The 18,738-nt window shown below is 38.7% G+C and overlaps 1 protein-coding gene across 4 annotated transcripts in view; it reads left to right on the top strand.

Annotated features, from left to right (window-relative positions):
• The window catches only part of SLC41A2 (solute carrier family 41 member 2), a 120,293-nt gene that overhangs the window by 63,086 nt on the left and 38,469 nt on the right, over nt 1-18,738 (top strand). For all 4 annotated transcript variants that reach the window (XM_081311397.1, XM_081311396.1, XM_081311398.1 and 1 more), the window contains 2 exons: nt 3,890-4,037; nt 9,425-9,504. In XM_081311397.1, the coding sequence (XP_081167523.1) occupies nt 3,890-4,037; nt 9,425-9,504 (228 nt within the window). The remainder of the gene's footprint in view (nt 1-3,889; nt 4,038-9,424; nt 9,505-18,738) is intronic.

The raw sequence follows: 18,738 nt of genomic DNA, 5'->3' as shown, positions 1-18,738 counted from the left end.
CAGGATCTTACTCATGCTGGGCAAGTGCTCTACCATGCTTTGTTGTTCACACAGAAGTAGCTAATACATAAATCTGTCACTCATAATAGCTACATACCTCAGAAGAATTTGGGATGAGAACAAATGAATGCTATTAAAGAAATGATACAATAGTAGTTGAAAAATGCCAGCATGTTAGTAAGCTTTTCATAGCTGTCACAAAACACCTGACAAGAACAACTTAGAGGAGAAAGATTTATTTTGGCTCATGATTTTCAGAGGATTCAGTCTATGTCCATGGTCTGCCAGGTCGTGGTGGAAACATCACGGTGGAATGAAATGGTGAAGGAAAGCTGCTCAGCTCAGAGCAGGAAGGGCCCTTCCAGGGCACGCCCTAATGACCTACTTCCTCCAACCAGGTGACACCTCACATAGTTCATTCAGCCAGCAGTGGATTAATCTTTTTCATGAATGAATCCATTTTGATGGATCAGTTGGATTAGTCAATGGATTAGATCAATCAATTGATTAATTATGCTGGTTAAAAAAACACCTGAATATCTTTACTAGATTTCACGTGTTAACGTTTTACCCCATTTGTGTTATCTTTTTATATATGTATGTGTGTATATATGTGGTTTTTGACAGTGACTTTTAAAACTATTTATTTACTTTAATTAGATATATATAAAATAGCAGAATGCATTTTGATTCCTTGTACACAATTGCAGCACAAGTTTTCATTTCTGTGTACACGATGTAGCATCGTACCATATGTGCAGTCATAGACATTTTTAAAGATTATTTCCAATGTTAGAATTTATTTCCATTTAAATTTAAAATTTATTTTCTATTGTTAGAATTTCTAAAAATTGGGTATCACATCCATGCAATTCTCCTTTCTAAAGTGAACAATTCAATGGCCACTATGACTGTGACTTAATTCCAGAACATTTTCCTCACCCTGAAAGAAACCTATCACCCTTTTGGAGTACTCCTCATTTCCTCCTTCCCCGATAATCTGTTGTCTTTGGATTTGCTTATTCTGAGCATTTCATACAAATGACATCGGATGGTATGTGACCTTTTATGTCTTAGCATGATGTTTTCAGGGTTCATCCATATTCTAGCATTAATCCGTATTGAGTCTGAGTGCTGAATAGTATTTCATCGTGTGGATCAACAATATGGCTCAGTAATGTGAAGTATCTCCATTCACCATCTGATAGATATTTGGGTTGCTTCCCAGGGATGCTGCTGCTAGGAACATCCCAGTACAAGTTTTTGTGTAAATGTGTGCTCAGTTCACCTGGGTGTACGCTGAGGAGTAGAACTGATGGGGTTGTGTGGGAAGGGTTTAACTTTTTGTGGAACTACCTACTCTTTATTTTAATATTTTTTTAAGTTGTAGATGGACGTAATACCTTGGTTTTATTTATTTATTTTTATGTGGTGCTGAGGATGGACCCTGGGCCTCACAGGGGCAAATGCTCCCCCCTAAGCCACAGCCCCAGACCCCCAGTCATTCTTTTTCTTTCCTGAGACATTTTCCCCACTCTTTGAAAACACAGGACAGTGATTCTGGGCCAGGGTGGGTACTTTTCAACTTCAGATGTCTGTCTAGAGGGGGACCGCTGGGGACGATTTCTTTAGAGTCTGACGTGCTGCTCCTGTTTTGACCTGATGTGACCTGAACTGCAGAGTAGTTCTTTTCATCTCCGTCTAGTGGTTTTAGTTTCTTTTTGGTCCCATAGAGAGATCGCTGGTCACTGCAGTTGTTTTAGGAGGTAGAAGTGCTTCCTCATTGGAATATTGTTTACCCTTATCTAATGATTTATGAGGAAAACAGGGAATCCATTCAACAAATGAAGATATTTTTCATCTTTTGAAAAACACTGGAGAAAATGAGACAGAATGTAGCATTAGTCATATTTCTTTAAATGGAAGAAAATGTAAAAATGAGTTTTGTTAGTATAATTAATTGGAATTGGTGGTGGCAAATCCAGACAGCCATGGGAATGAAATTTGTTTAAATGTTATTTTAATATCTGTAGTAATTGCTTGTTTCTACCTGATAGAAAAAGTGGAAAAAATTGAATTTCTATCTGGTTCAGGCATCTTTAGTCATAGGTAGGAAGATCTTAAATGTCTTCAGAAGCTAAATAAATGAAAATTAAAGATAAGAGTTGAGGTAAGGATTGCAGAATTCTGTTAGATAATAGAAAAATTAAGTAACATTTAATCTAGGCTGAAGGCTACAAACAATGACTGTGAGATCAACCTTTCTTGAAGTTATAAAATCATTACTAAACACAATGTGTATTAAAGTTATCAAGAAGAAATCCAGGGTATCCTGTCTGAACTCTTAAAAATAAAACTTTGATAAGCTAAAATGCTATCACCAAAAATGTCTTGGGATGATATCTAAGTGTTTAAATAAAGGATATGCAGCTTCCAACCATGGGGAGATTTAAATTTAAATATAAAAATAGTTGCAAGTCAGACTCATGGAATTACTAATTTTATGCTAAAGAGGCAGCACGTATTTATTTTATATACTTATGACAGCCTACTAGAGCAATATGTCAGTCTCCTAATTCCATTTCAAAATTTATAATTAAGTAATTGACTTATTGTAGTTTTTAAATAGATTTCTTACCAAATTTGTTTACATTATATGAATATTTATAAAAACGTAAGTCACCATATCTATACATTTAATTTACTGGATTTATAAAGATTAAGTACTTGAAAACTTCTGTAAGATAAAGTGAACTTTCTATGTAGAAAGTCTCAGAGTTCCAGTGGAATCAGATATTCTACCTGATTCTTGGTTGGTTGCTGGACATGGTGGGTGCCGTGTTCTTGGGTGTCTGATGGTTTTTCTGCATGGAATGTTGGACTTGAGTCTCATGTGTAGCCATTTGTGAACTAGCTGAAGCTTGCTAAGTCTGATTTAAAGTTACTTTGAGGCAGGTCCATAGCAGACTTTATTCTAGGGCTAGTCCTACTAGAAGGATGTGACCTTTTTCAGGTCTCTGCTGAAAGCTCTCAGTGTTCAAAGAGACCTCTCCTCTCTTGGGGGTTAGATCTTGAATGACTTCCAGACCTTTGTGAACTCTGGGAAAATCTTCAGTTTACAACTGCCTGGTGGTTCTTGGCCAGCCTTGGCGCTCACCCCGCGTGTACATGGCTCACCGCTCGGTTCTCAGGCTTGCTCTGACAGCTGCCTCTTCTGTGGATTCTGCCTTAGCCGCTCTGCCAGAGTTCTCCCTCCCGGTGCTGTGGTCTGTATGTGCTGGGGTTCTTGGAGTGCTCATCTCTTGTCTTCCCCTTCCCTCAGGAATACTGGTCTAGTAAGGTCCGTTGTCAAGTGCCTGAGAACAGTCCACACGCATATTTTAGACATTTATGAAAGCACATTTAAAATTTTGTTTAGAGATGGCATAAATCATGAGCACCAAAAGGACAAGTGGCCAGGTCCAAAGTCAATGAAGTAGAGAGGTTTTTCTCTATATGTAGTTAAGTCCAAGGATGGAGAGGGAATGAATAATTGTGATCAAGTGAGATTCTTCACAGACAAGGGTGACAAAGTCTCGGTAATCTGCTAAATGTTAATCTTTTATTGTTGTTTTTCTAATCCTTAGATGTATTATTGCTGTTCTCATGTATGTCACACAGCTGTTTTGTGATAAACATTTGTGAATTGAAGTGTTAGTTTTCTATTACATTATTAAATTTTTAAATTTTGCCTACAGTTCTATTTTTTTTTGCAAGTTTATAGAACATGTAAGACATGTCAATATGTTTGCTTGTGTCACATCTTCTAGTAAACTCATACTCTCGATAATTTGTATTTGCTACTGAGAGAGAAGACAAATTGAAATGTCTCTTTTTTTCTTAATTTTAGAGACCTATTACTACGTTTCTCCACTAGTTGGTGCCTTTTTCTTGGCCCTAACTCCTATCTGGATTATAATAGCTGCCAAACATCCAGCTACAAGGACAGTTCTCCACTCAGGCTGGGAGCCCGTCATCACGGCGATGGTGATAAGTAGGTTAGTGCCAAAGTGTGTGTGTATGTGTGTGCATATTTCAAAATGGCCTGTTTTTATTTCTTGGATTAATCATTTTATATAGCCATTTCATAATTCTCTCAGGTAATAAGGGAAGTTACAGAAGTTATTGAAATCAGTAGATGTGCTGAAACTATTGGCCATGAATTTCAAACTTCTCTTCAACAAGAACCTTACTGGATAGATAAATAAAATTGTGTGTGTGTGTGTGTGTGTGTGTGTGTGTGTGTATTTAACCCAACAAATATATTACTTATTTTTTAAATATATATTTTTAAGTTTCTGATGACCTTTATCTATTTATTTCTTTATTTATATGTGGTGCTGAGACTCAAACCCAGTGCCTCACACATGCCAGGCAAGTGCACTACGGCTCAGCCCCAGCCCCAGCCCCAGCCCAAGACATTACTTTCTTTGAATAGTAAGTTGTAAGTGTCAGAAAGCCTTGGAAATATACATGCCATTTGACTCATCCAGGATTCTGACAGACTTAAAAATATAATTGAAGATATATGCAAAAGATATAACTGCAAACATTCTCATCACAGTGGAGTTTTTAATACGAAAAAATTTAACAACTTTAAGCTCTAGCATCCAGATATTGATTAAATAAACTGTAGTATAGTCATAAAATAGAATATTAGCCATTAAAAAGAACATTATAGAAATACTAGAGAGTAACTTAGAAAAGAGTATGGATTTCCTATAAACATGGTAAATTAAGACACATTTGTCTTTTTCTTCCCTGAAACTAAGATGACGAAAAACAAAAATGCTGTGAGACCATAGAGACAAAGGGGAACACAGAGAGGGTAGCAGGTGAGATTCTCCAAACATTGAAAGATAGAAATCAAAGGAATCGTGGGTAACAAACAGGCAGAAAGGAAACAGCTGGAAGTAGGCCATCTTTTAGGAGCAAACTGGTGGGACTCTCAGAAACCCAGGGAGGCGGAGGAAATAGGCTAAAGTGAAGGTCGGGGGAAGGCGTAAGGAACAGTTAGACCCCAGGCTGAATGCCGCCTCCCCCTTGGCAGAAGGAACCCTGGAGAGGCTAAGTCAGAGAGGCTCCAGGTGCCAGGACGCCTGCGCAGGTGAGGAGCGGATCAAGCACTGTCTAGAAGAGAGGAAGAGGAAGGGAAGGTCCACGGGGACTGGAGAGAGTCGCTCACTTCCTTTTCTCTGTTCATAAAATCCTGGTGATGAGGCTATGTCTCCAGGCCCAAAGAAAAAAAGTTAATTATTTCTGAGGAAACTTATCAGCACAAAAGAAAATACCTGCAGATACTGACCCTTATTGTCCCTTTGGTGGAAGGGCTGCAAGGCCACATGGTGACAGACTGCCCGTGTCCACAGAGCTACATGAACACTGCGCAGGGCCCTGAGGGAGCAGCAGGCAGGAAGCATGGCCAAGCATTTGGTGAAGGCCTCCAGTATGCAAAACCGACTAAAATAGGTACTCAAAGAAGGGCAAGAGCTCATCAAAACCCATCATTGTGTCCTCAGAGTAAGACATGCTGTGACATCCAGAATGTCAGAACCGACTATTAGGGGAAAAAAAAAGAGGCAGGAAGCACTCCTGCCTCCAGAAGCAGATGAACTCTCCTGGACAGTAGAGAGCAAAGAGGTGGACAATAGGAGGCAAATGATAAGGAGAGAAAATTACCTGGAACCTGGTTCCCAAATTGAAAGGGCCATCTAGTGCGCATGTCGTCATAAATCACAAGTTCCAGAAAAAGGAAGTTACACATAAAGGTCTGGGTATTGTTATGCCAGATTCGTGGGACCCCAGTAGACCTCCAGGAGCCGAATCCGATGCAATCACAAAGAGTCTTTATTGCAAGCTCAAGCCTGGACTCACAACCGTTCCCTACGCAGCGGTCCCAGGGAGTGAGTCCCGATCCTTTGTTCAGTGAGATTTTATAGGTTTGGGGGGATACTCTATGTGTCACATCACACAGCAAATCATTCCATACCACGGGAAAGTCAAACAACAACTCTTAACATTGATTAGCACATTCACTGGCAGGAACAAGTGGGTAGGGGTGATTGGCTAGTACAAGAGGGGGATTCGTTTGAACTGATTGGTTTAGGCCATGAGGGGTGTACTTGCTAAACTACATGGTTTCCCAACATGTTATCAACCACCATAAACTACTTGGGGGTCATCTGGCATTCCAGGTATTTTCCCTGTCTTATGCTGATTGGAGCTTGCTAGGGGGGTTGCTGTGGGCCCTCACCTAGCCTAACTGAGTCAGGGATATCTGGCGCCCCAGACCTCTCCTATTATTTACAGACAAACAACTCAGCAGGGTGGGTATGTGCTTAGGGGTCCTCTGTGGGTTTTTCCAAGGACAAGGGTCACACCCCCTTCCTTAGGACAGGCCTTGAGGTAGAAGCGGCTGTTATTTATTTTTAAAAATAGAGTCACATTAGTTTCTCTCAGTATGACATCTAACAGCAACGCCAGAATTGATTTCTTCAAAATTCCAAGGGTTAATTATTTTGGACATAAAACAGTCACAGTATCAAATAAGAGAATGTCCACAGAGCTACACAAACAAATAAAAATAAAAAAAAGAAAAAGAAAATTCCGGACAGGCAGGATCTCATAGAATTTAGTTCCCATATGCCCTTTCTGTTTAAGCTGATAAACAGAGTCATCTATCAACATGAGGAAATAAATCAAGAAAGAACACAAGAACAAGGAGTTCCATTCTGTGACACTGTGTGGTTCCTTTTTCTGAGATGTAGATTGCTTTTTTCTGTGAAATTTTGGAACTTGGTGGTGGTAATAGAACAAGAGGCACGTGAAGGCCCAGCCTGGCAGCAGCTGTGCCTGAGATCTGGTGGCCCATCCAGTTGTCAGGAGGGGAGTGGGCATGAGAGGAGATGTCTCTAAGAATTAGAGAATCATGGAATTGACTGGATGCCTGACATGTTTGATGTATTTAAAGGTATTTCATTGACTTTGCTGCACATTTGAGGCTGAATTAGTAATACATCAGGAAAAGCAAAAGTACATGTGAGGATGTTTTGCACACTAGGCTATGAATAATGATTCCATTGTTATAATAAAATCGACCCTAAATACTTCACCCAAATTATAACATAGCCACATTGGCAGGATGAAGGAGGAAGAGATTTGTGAAAGGTCCAAAGTAGGGAGAGATTATAAGAGGCTAAATCCTCATCTGCCAGAGCAGGAAGTCATTAGAGAAATGTCTAGAATTAAAAATGAGAAATACAAGCTGGAGCATGTTATTTAGAAACCAAATTAAATGCCAGGAGAAACGCTAAAGAAGTTAAAAAGAACTCCCAGTAGAGGAAAGGATCTGGGCTATGATTTTATTATGAAGCTTTGTGTTCCTTTCAGTTTTCCAATAATGTACCTTTGTTTGATAGAAATAAAATTTAACAGAAATAAAACTTTCACAATTTGATCTAATTTTTATTTTTTAAAATATACATTAAAATGTTTGGGGTGGGGTTGGGGAGATTTGGGTGCAAATATTCATATTTTTAGTTAGGTCTACTGTATACCATGGTGGCCAGAGTTGATAAGAATGTATTGTGTTTTTGAAAATTGCTAAGAGATTTTAAGTGTTTTCACTTCAAAGTATGTGATTGTTATGTGACATTTGCCATGTTAAATGACTTTAACTCAGCCATTCCACAATGCATACATGTTTAAAACATCATTTTGTACAGCATAAATATATGGAATTTCTACTTGTCAATTTAAATAAATAATTAAATAATAAATATATAAATAAAAATATATTTAAAGCTATATAACAACATGGTAACTAGGATTGGTTTTTATTTTCTTTTTGTTTGTATATTCTAAAATTGTTTTAGTAAGTTTCATTACCTGGGTAGCAAAACTATTTAGAAATGTATTCTTAAAAATGTTCATGTCATATTTACATTATGAGCTTTGCATTTTGGCAGGGAGATTAATTATTTGACTTATAAGTAGTTACATAAATACACACATAGTACCAACTATATATAATGTATGTTATATATGCATAAAGTACATATATATATATATATATATATATATATATATATATATATAGTATGTGTGTGTATATGCAGAATGTGTTTGTGTATACACACACACACACATACACACACACACACACATACACTCTATGGGCTTAACATACTAAATATTTCTAAGGACTATTTTTAGACCCTCTGGTATCCCTTTCTAATGGAACCTCCACAGTTTAAGCATATCAAGCCTTTATTTTTCAAAAGAATTAAAATAATAAGGAAATGATCATTTCCTAATGTTAACCATCAGGTAGTGGTAAGACATTTGGTCTGATTTTTTTTGGCATGCTAGGCATTGATCTGATATTTTGGAAAATCAGCCCCATTCTGTGACAGCATGTGGTTCATTTTGGTATAATGTAGATTGTGTTTCCTGGTGAGTTAGGCAATAGGGTGCCATGGGACTGACGATGCTTTATAGCACATAGGCCAACAGACTGAAGTTGACCTGTTAAGGGTGGCCTTGGCCTCCAAGTCCTATTGAGACATTGAGTGTCTGGCTCGTTGCTATATTATATTAAAAATAACTTTGGTTCTTTTTTTTTTTTTTTTAGACTTCTTGGGATCAGTTTTTTCTATGGTTACAACTTATTATTTTAATTTACCCACAGTAAGACACGTTTCAGGCAAATCTGCTTTCAGCACAATAAAAACCATCCTTTTGATCTGCTTACTTCAAATGTGAAAAGATACTTTTTTTTTTTTTTAAAGAACAGGTTTCACTAAATTACATAGATTACCTTGAATCTGTGATCCTCCTGCCTGAGCTTCCCCAGAAGCTAGAATTACAGGAGTACACAGCTGCACCTGGCTCAAATAGATACTTTTAAAAAATTATTTTACTTAGAGAGTGGTAGGTGATTTCAAATATTAATAAGCATGGAAGGATATAAAGTGCTATTAGTCCACTGTTAGTCTCACTCCCTAGAAAAGGACATGGTTAATAATTTCTTAATTTAAAGCATGTACTTATTCTTTCAACAAGTAGTTTATACTGGAGATCAGAGTCCTGAAATTTGGGGCTATAGCTTATGCTATGTTTTATTTTTAACTTTTTACCATTTTTCCCCACTTTTTAAAAATTGGTGCCTAAGAGTTGTACGTACTGACAGGAATTGTTGTTACATGTTCGTATGTGCCCACACAATTCCAACTTTTTACTGTTGATATTGATTTATATTTTGAATATTTTTATTCTGTTTTTAATGTATGTAAGCATTTTATACTACAAAGTGTCTGTAGGTACAGAACAACATCACTTCCTTTTTCTTCCTCTTTCATAAATTATGTGATTTTATTTCTTTCAGCATCGGGGGCCTTATTCTGGACACAACTGTATCTGACCCAAACTTGGTTGGAATTGTTGTTTACACTCCAGTTATTAACGGTAAGAATTAGATGTGCTGTTTTGTGATGATATCAAATCTTTATATATTCTTAGGTGCTAAAGGAGTCTCAAATTTTAGGTGATCTATCGTCCCATTCTTTCCTCCAACTCCAAGTTGTTATTCAGAAGGGAAATTACCTTCCCTAGTCTCAGAATGTAGGACACATTTTTAGGATGAACTGTTTTTTAATTGAGATATAGGTTTGCTAGGCGTTCCTGACTTGATGTTTAGTATGGCAAAACACAATATCCTTTACCTTGGGCCTGTTTGCTAACATGTTATTTTGTTGCTGCTTTTGCCAATGGCCCTGGGTGGATTAGAATTAGCAAGGTTTAACTATTGCCTGAGTCAATTCAAGTTCATTAAAACCTGTCACTCGGGGCTGGGGATGTGGCTCAAGCGGTAGCGCACTCGCCTGGAGTGCGTGCGGCCGGGGTTCGATCCTCAGCACCACATACCAACAAAGATGTTGTGTCTGCCGAGAACTGAAAAATAAATATTAAAAATAAAAAATTCTCTTCTCTCTCTCTCTCCCCCTCTCTCACTCTCTCTTTAAAAAAAAAAAAAAAAAAAAAAAAACCTGTCACTCCTTTACTGATCCCTTTAAAATCTACCTTGTGTTTTTTCTTATCCGTGAAACAGGAATGTAATACTTACATTACAGAGACTTTTTTAATGAATTGCACTTAATAAGATCATTTTAATCCAATCCTACTGGCTTTGGGAATGGCTGTCATTAAATTGGATTTTAAGGGTAGCCTAGACCAATATAATTTAAAAAGTAATTCTACCTGAGGAAGAACACATCACAGGATATATTACACATTCAATATAAATTACTTTTCTATATTTATGTAAAATAAAATGTCATACAAAGGCAAGTTCTCCAAAATTCTAATCAAGTTTCTACTGAACATACTAATCTTTGTCTGCCCTACAGTGTCCATAACAGGTTCCTCCCCGCCCCCCCCCCCCCATCCTTAAAAGCATCAAGCTGGCTTTTCTCTCTGACCAGGAAATGGCCAGGCATTGTTTATTGGCCCCTTAACAGGACTTCTTCATCCATTGGTTTATTTACATAACAAGCGCCTCTCCCTACTGTAGGTAAGGTCCCCCTGAAGCCATCCACTGGAGTGATGGAGTAGCCTTCCTGACTCACTCCCTGTACCCTGCAAATTAAATGTCACTAAAAGACTGATCTTCCTTAAACTTTGTTTTTATTACATCAGTCATGAGATGAGTTTAGCAGTGGTTTTCTCCTGTGTTTCAAGTCATGATCGACTTCCCCTGGCCAGCGTCCAGACCCTTCTCCTGCTCTTGGACTCAGTGTTTGTTCCCAAAGGACACACACAACTTCTTCTGTTATCATTCTGACTAGATTCATGTGTTGTTCTGATTTCCACTGCCTGGAATGACTCCCGATTTCTGTCTATTCATATTCTCTTCAGTGAATATTAATTGGAAAATTCATTAGCATAAATATTTTCCAATAATGATTGTTACAGCCAAATTGAACAACATTTCAGTGAGAAATTTAACTTAAATTGCCACAAGGCCTTTATTCACGGCTTTAATGAGTATTTCCATTATTTCACTTTTACCTAAGAGACCTTTCTGGAACGTCAGTAAGGGCTGTCTTTGGAAGTCTGGCCATGGTACATGTCGTAGTAATAAAATCCATTTTGTGTCTCAATAAGGAAACCTCTTAGTTGAGTGTCACACTGAGTTCATCTGACATTAAAATCCACTCTTTAAAAATATTCATAGAGGGCTGGGGTGTGGCTCAGCGGCAGAGCACTTGCCTCTCACATGTGAGGCCCTGGGTTGGATCCTCAGCACCACATAAAAATAAATAAATAAAATAAAGGTATTGTGTCGATTACAACTAAAAAGTAAATATTAAAAAAATATCTGCAGAGAAGATTTCCTCTATGTTCCCCAAGTAAGCTGGAGCTTTAGAGAATTGAATTTCCTTTTAAATACTCTGAGGTGGACTATTTAAGGGACCCCTATTGTTGTTCTCCTCCTCCTGCTCTTTTTTCATTGTTTGCTATTTAGTGAGCCCCAGGAACTTACAGTTCTTTTATGGATACTACATTATCATTTAATCTTCACAAGAAGTAAATTGCCCGATGCCTCATATCCAGTAAGTGGTGAGTCAAGGTTGAAACCCAGAGCTGCTTGGTCCCTAAAACTGTGTTTCCCTGGCCCCCCACCCCTGAAATTGTACAGCTATTAATTACTTCTTTTCTCAGGTATACAAATGCATTGTTTAAACTTTATCTGAATTGATACTGTGATTAGAATATCTCCTGAGACTTACTAGCATCTCTCTAATTTTAGCGTTTCCCAAATACATTTTGTGGTAACACTAGTTTCTGTGAGGTGCACAGAGGTAGAGAACACACGGTCTTTCATGTGAAAGCATCTAATTTAAAGTGTGAGTCTGGAAGTGTACATGCTAATGAGTACAACTTGAAAAGTGAGTTCTGTGGTCAGTTTGGTAAACATTAGGTTAAACAGACTTTTCTACTACGGGATTCTTATAGTCTTTATTTTACAATATCATTTTCGTAAATCTCTGCTTTGGGTACTTCTGCCAGCTCGGGATTAGAATTTCTGGATCCAGCTTTCCTACAGGCCACTTTAGGAACCATTGACCTACGGCTGATGGCCTGCCGTATTTTATCTGTTCAAACAGAAATATACTACTTTACATTTCAGAGACCTCCATCAGGACACGTGAATTCTTTCTTGTGTTCTTTTTGGCATACATTCTACGTTGTTATAAATCCTGTAATACATTGTGATTGTTTGTGCTTTTAAGAGTTTTTTAAGAAAATAAAGGAGAAGGTGCTATCTTCTGTATTCCCGTGAGGCTGACATGTGCCGCATTCTTCTCTCCTGTGCACATCCAGGTCTCCATCGGCACCGGGGACCTTCCTTCTGCTGGGGAAGGGCCTTCCGTGTTTCTGGAGGGCAGTCTGCGGAGGAGAGAGGCTGTCGGCTCTGGTCTTTCCTTTCTCTCCACCTCTGTGCTTGCCTTTATCAACGTCCGCTTAACCCTCTTTGGCCAGTCTCGGAGGAGGGGCTGGCTCTGTCCAAGAGTGACAGGTGCACCTGTGCCACTGCAGCTCCGTGGGACCCGCCCTCCAGCCGTTATTGTACTCTCCCCTGCCTTCCTCTGACATCTTTTCCCTTTGCCTGCGTGTGATCAGGTGGCTCCCCATGCTCGGAGAATTCCCTTTTATTTCCTTTCATTGGTTTCTGCTTTCTACCTGCCTCTTTTTAAAAAGATATTTATTTTTTAGTTGTAGTTGGACATAATACCTTAATTAATTTATTTTTACGTGGTGCTGAGGATCGAACCCAGGGCCCCACATGTACAGAGCAAATGCTCTACCACTGAGCCACAACCCCAGCCCGTTTCCATCTGCCCCTTAATTGTTTATATTCTTCAAGACTGTTCTCTCTGGATCATCCTCTATTCTGTCTTCACTTTTTTTTTTTTTTTTTTGGTACTAGGGATTGACCCAAGGGGCACTTAAACTCTCAGCCCTTTTTATTTTTGTTTTGAGACAGCATTTTGCTACTGCACCTGGCTCTCTTCACCGTTTTTGTGAGTGATTTTGTCTAGACCAGAGATTTTCAAAGTGTGGCCCCTGGGATCTAAGAAGGCCAAATTCTCAAGCCCTGATTAGGGAGCTCTGAGGTAGAACCCCTCAGCTGATTCTGATAACATACAAAAGTTTGAGGAGTGTGTCTTTGTCATGTGGCTTTAGTATTTTCTCTCTAGCCCTGAAACATGTTCACTTCCAGACTCACACTTTAAATTAGATGCTTTCACACGAAAGACCGTTATAGCTCCTTAGTGAACTCCCCGTCTCCCCTACTCTCTGCTTCTGGTATTTCCATCTCCCTGTATCCCAAGCAAAATGCCACACGTTCCTCCTCCATACTCTGCTTTTATGGGCTCTTGAAATACCTTCTGAATGAGTCTCCATGTTCTGTCTGTCATCCTTTTGTTCAGTGTCTTTCCTGGGTGCATCCGCACAGTGCCTCCCTGCTACTTCTCTCTTGCCCAGTTTAACCTGTTGTCCACGTCTGCTGTAAGTTACCTTCCCCCAAAACCTGCTCTTGGCCCTTATTCAGAGCACAGATAGTTTTCTATTTCGTAGAGGATAAAGTACTCAGTGTCACGACATACTGGGCCAGTGTGCCCTGACTCAGCCTCTTGGCTCCCTTCCCTGCCACTCCACACACCGAAAAGCTCGCATCTCCTTGATGAACTGAACACAGCCTGTTGTCCCTGGGTGCCAGGTCTGTGTACTTCCTGTTCTTATTCTCCCCTGGGAAGCTCTGCTTATTTATCCAGACCCAATTAAAATGTTACATCTTCTGCAAACTAGATACTTATCATTGGTAGCTCTCTCTTTTCTTTTCTTCCACAGTATGCTTTTAGCAATTTTATTGCATTATGTATTTATTTTGAATGATAATTTTCTTTTTGTATAACTCTGCATAATGCCTACCATGTTGAGGTTTGGTATTGTTGGAGGAGTAAATGCATAAGTTAAGGAGTATACTTAGTCTTGCTACAGACTCTTATGTCACTGAATCGGGAAATTTTCTTGTTAAATAACACAACTTAGAACAGAAACAAAAATTTTCATATATTTTAGTGGGAAGTGATGAGGTGCAATCAAAGAAGCAGAAATAGAAAGATGCTTCCTCCAGCTTGAATAAAAAATTGGCAATGATAGTGATTCTTATTACTTAATTTCTCCTGTTTAACTAGAAAAATTAGTTTAATACTGGTTTCTTAGCATTTTCTCCTAGTTGGTCTGTTCCTTAAGCTCTGGAGATAAGAGTAAATATTTAGATAGGAGCTTTTTTAGTCCATTAAGTCCCAAGTTTCAATTCTATGACTGTTTCAAGAAAACTGACACAGATGCATTAAAATAGATTGGAAATCATATTCTAGAACTTACATATCCTTTGCATCTTAAATATGTAAATATATATCTCAAACCCTCTAATCATTCAACTATTACTTTTCTCAAAAGAGTAGCACTCTAGAAACATAATATTTATTTTCCAAAGTTTCCATAAGTTGTGTATTTGTTGCTCAATTTACATTTTTATAGGTGTCACACATCTGGGACAATAGGACTTAACAGATTTTTTTTAAAAAGTTAAAGAACAAGGAGTAAGTATTTCATAGGCAGATGAGGAAAGAGTTGAGCTAGAACTCATTGTTGGGAGGAAGACAGCTGTAATGTAGCCCAGAAGGATGACTCCAGGGGGACCATTTGTTCAATCATTAGGAAGTCATTTGAGAGCTCAGTGTAGTTGAATAGCAGGCTAAATAAATGCGGGTGTAGTCTTACAATAGAATACTATTAACAATAAAAGTGAATGAATTACACCTCACCCAAGAGCAAGGATGAATCCTATGAACTTAATATATGATAAATTATTCCATTAACATAAAGTTCAGAAGCATGTAAACCTAACTATGCCTTGCTGAGGGGTGTACACATGTCGGTAGTCGTGTGAGAAAAGCTAGAGAATGAAAAACAATTAAGGATGATCCCTGCAAGGGGGACATACAGGGTATGTCAACATCAAAGTGATGCATTCATTTTCTCATGGGGTGGTGGTGCGGGGTGTTTTGTAGCATGATTCTTTATAGCCTATGTATCTACATAAATATTTAGTATAAAACAATTAGAATTTTGGAAGAAGCACTTTTATAGTCCTAACTAAGTGGTTGGCAATGAAAATAAGGGAATTAGAAGTCTGAATGAGGATCTAGAAGACCAAATGAGGACCTTTTCCTAAGATGGGAAAGCTGAGTACGACGTCACTGTGTTTGTGTTTCTGCCAAGGAGCAAGAGAGAAGGGCGGGCAGTGCGTGTGACAGATGCAGAGCAAGGGGGGGCAGATCTGTGAAATGGAAAGACAGATGCACCTTAATTCACTGAGGCAAGAGAAGGAGTCCTGCAGACGGACAGGTGGAAATCTAGACAGAGTAAGGAAGAAAGACTGAGCCGAAGGGATCTATGAGTAACGTCATCCATTGTCCCAAAAGAGTAGAGAGATTCATTTCTCTAGGACAGCGTTTCCTGGCTTTTCATGTCACAGCACAAATAGAAAATTGTATTACTTGGATGACACTGTGAGGTGAGGAGGACAGCCAGGTGTGGCCATGCTGAAAGCACGCAGGGTCAAACATGCTGCATCTGAGCCCTGGGCCACCCAGCCTGTATCCAGCTGTGAACAGATGTGTGGGGAGGGAAGCGGTAGGTGGGGCACTTAGGAGGAGAGTACACTGGAGAAGGGTCTTCACCAGGATGAGGTTCTATGTATTTCTTCTGAAAAATGTGAAAAGATGGACGACATGTCTGCCCAGCCCTTTGCATTTCTTGAATCTGAAAGCAGTTGGCCAACAGGGGCTTTGACGGAGGCTTCTAGAAGTGTGCAAGCTGCGGTGTGGAGGGGCGTGAAGGGTCCAGCTCTGTCCAGGGGTCGCTTACGAGGACTGACTTTTTGAGAAGATGAGCTTTTATTTTGGTTTCCTTTGAGAATGTGTAAGAGAATTCTTGACAGAATTTGAAATATATTCCATGATGTGAGTGCTAAACATTTACTGGAAACATATATTGCTAAATTTAACAAAAACATAAATTTGAATTTTAAAGCTGTCCCTAGATGAACCTGCTGATAATTTCTTCCTGTGTTTTCATTATCAGTGGAGTTTATTCTAGCATAAGATCCCTAAAATTAGATCCCGTGGATTCTGAAGCATCTCACTAATTATTTAGTATATTGACAAGCTGTTTTTTACTAATGTTTTTAATTTATGTGAGACTATATTTAGAAGCTCTCTGCTAGCTTTAATAATGCAATTAGTCTCTGAAGAATTTAAATAATTTAAAAGAAATGCTAATAACAAGCTCCTAATAGAAACACGGTGTATATCTTGGTAACAAGAAAGCATTTTTTGACATCAAAGGAAACTATTCCAAGGTAATAATTCTGCAGTAGTTTAAAAATATAAAACAGAGATCATGATGAAGCCATACGAGGTTACCTAACACTTTAATTAGTCTCTTCACTAATTATGTTGTTACTTTAAAATTTTATTCATCTTACCTGGAAAAGTCTTGCTAGTGTCTTTCTGAAGTCTCAGTTCATTTTATTTTTAGTTTGGTGCCATCATAACATCAATTCCCTGGACTATAGCATGAGGCCTTGGGGACACAGAAAGAGGGAGGTTACCAACTGATTGTTTACAAGGGTTTATTTACATTTGTTCCCATAAACGTTCCCATCTCTGTCTGTTACCTGGTAACACAGAGATGATAAAAGCAGTTTTAATTTTAAAAGTTCTACCAACAAATTTGTGGGTTTTTTGAAGAGAGTTCCAGGTAATCATTAGTAGCTCTTTGTCTCCAACTCAATCCAAGGGAAGTCTTGCCTGTAGCATCTGCTTCTGTGTTGGCATCAGGACATTCCACAGCTGATAAGTCACCAAATGACTCGTCACCCCTGGGAGAATCCCCAGAGTAGGCCAAGATGAGAGGAACCTGAGATTCATACGTTTTTATGGAAACTCTGGCGTTGGACAGTGTCTCCGAAGGCAGTCGCTTGCTGTACATGAGTCTGGTTCTTAACATTAACTCCTCCTCCTTCCAGGGACTGTGAACAGAAACCCAGGGATGATGACAAGACTGGGTTGTTTTGTTAAGTTGGTTTCTCCCTCTTTTACCCCAGCAACACTCTATGATAAAGTGCTTGTGTTGTGTAGTATAAATACTTTTGCCTCCTTCAGTTTCTAGGGCCTATGAGTTCCCTCTTGGTGAATGAGGAATGAGTTAGGGTCCTTGTTTATGTATTCTATCAGATGAGGACCGATTCATGCCGGTTTTTCAGTGTTCTGTTCTAATTGTTTACTTTAGAAAGTGAGCTCAGATTTAGGAAATCCAGACTTAACAACAGTCATCACAGACTTCTAGTAGAAAATTCACTGAGTAAACAGAAGGCAATTTAAATGGCTATTTAAAATATGGGCACCAAGTGATTTATTCTTTCTTTTTTTAAAAACAAAGTAATGTGTGAATTGAAAAGCAACTCATTTCCTTGGTATCCTCTGGCCAGTGAGCACTCCTTCAGGTTAGGCGTGAGGTCCTTATAGTTAGGAAAACAGCAGGTCAGAAACATACTATTTGTATAAATTGTTTGCTGTTATTATTATCAACAGTAGCTAACATTTGTGGAGCCTTAGCTGGGTCCAGAACTGTGCCAAGCATCTTTGATGTAGCATTATTTTAATTCTCCCAACATCCTTATGAGGCAGGTATAAATTATCTTTATTTTCAGATTTGAAAATGGAGGCGCCAGAGAGGTTAGCTACCACTGAGGTCTAATAAGTGGCTTGGGCAGTTTGCAAGCCCAAATCTGTGAGCACTGTCAGAAATCTGAAGAAACAGCTCCACATTTATGTGCCTTATTTGTTCCACCTAGTCTGGGTGATTTTTAAAACACATTTATTTTCCTTTAGAAAAATTTCCAGAACCCTGTGGGATGCACTTTTTCAACATTTTCATGATGAACCACATTTTAAAATTATCTTAAGCATTTTCTTTTAATGAGTTTTTTATTTACTAAATGACATGTGCTGAGGAAATTGTGAAGCTACATTTAGTTTAAAATAAGTCATTATAATTTCAGTTTTAAAAATATAACATTTAAATTGCCTTATTTTTGGTGCATTGGCACAAAAAGAGATCACTCTCCACTCTAAGGACAATCAGAGCTCTTGCTTTTCCCCTTTCTCTACTTATATTTTTTTCTGTTACTGGACAGCTGTGTTACAATGCTGAACATCACTCGATAACAGGCAGCATTGAGATCATACGCTTTGAACAAAATCAGTCAAGCCACGTCTCTGAGCATGACACTTACATATGTCCCACATAAACTGCTTAGATTTGTAGGCTGCTAGAGCTGGGTTTCTCCTTAGTAAGTTACCTATTGCTGGGTCCTAAAAATCACCTTCTAAATTGTAAGGAAAGAACTCATTCATCATCAAGCAATAGCCAGATAATCCAATTACAAAACCAAACCCATGACAGTCTGACCTCAGTTGTTTGGGGGAGAGACTACCTTGCTTGCAGGTAACTTGGATCCACAGTGGGTGACACTCTTGGGCAGAGTCTGGCTGTTCT

Source organism: Spermophilus citellus, assembly GCF_964194105.1.
Source record: "Spermophilus citellus genome assembly, chromosome: 10".
Lineage (NCBI taxonomy): Eukaryota > Metazoa > Chordata > Mammalia > Rodentia > Sciuridae > Spermophilus > Spermophilus citellus.
The sequence above is the reverse complement of the archived record's forward strand: the minus strand, read 5'-3'. Positions and strand labels throughout refer to the sequence as shown.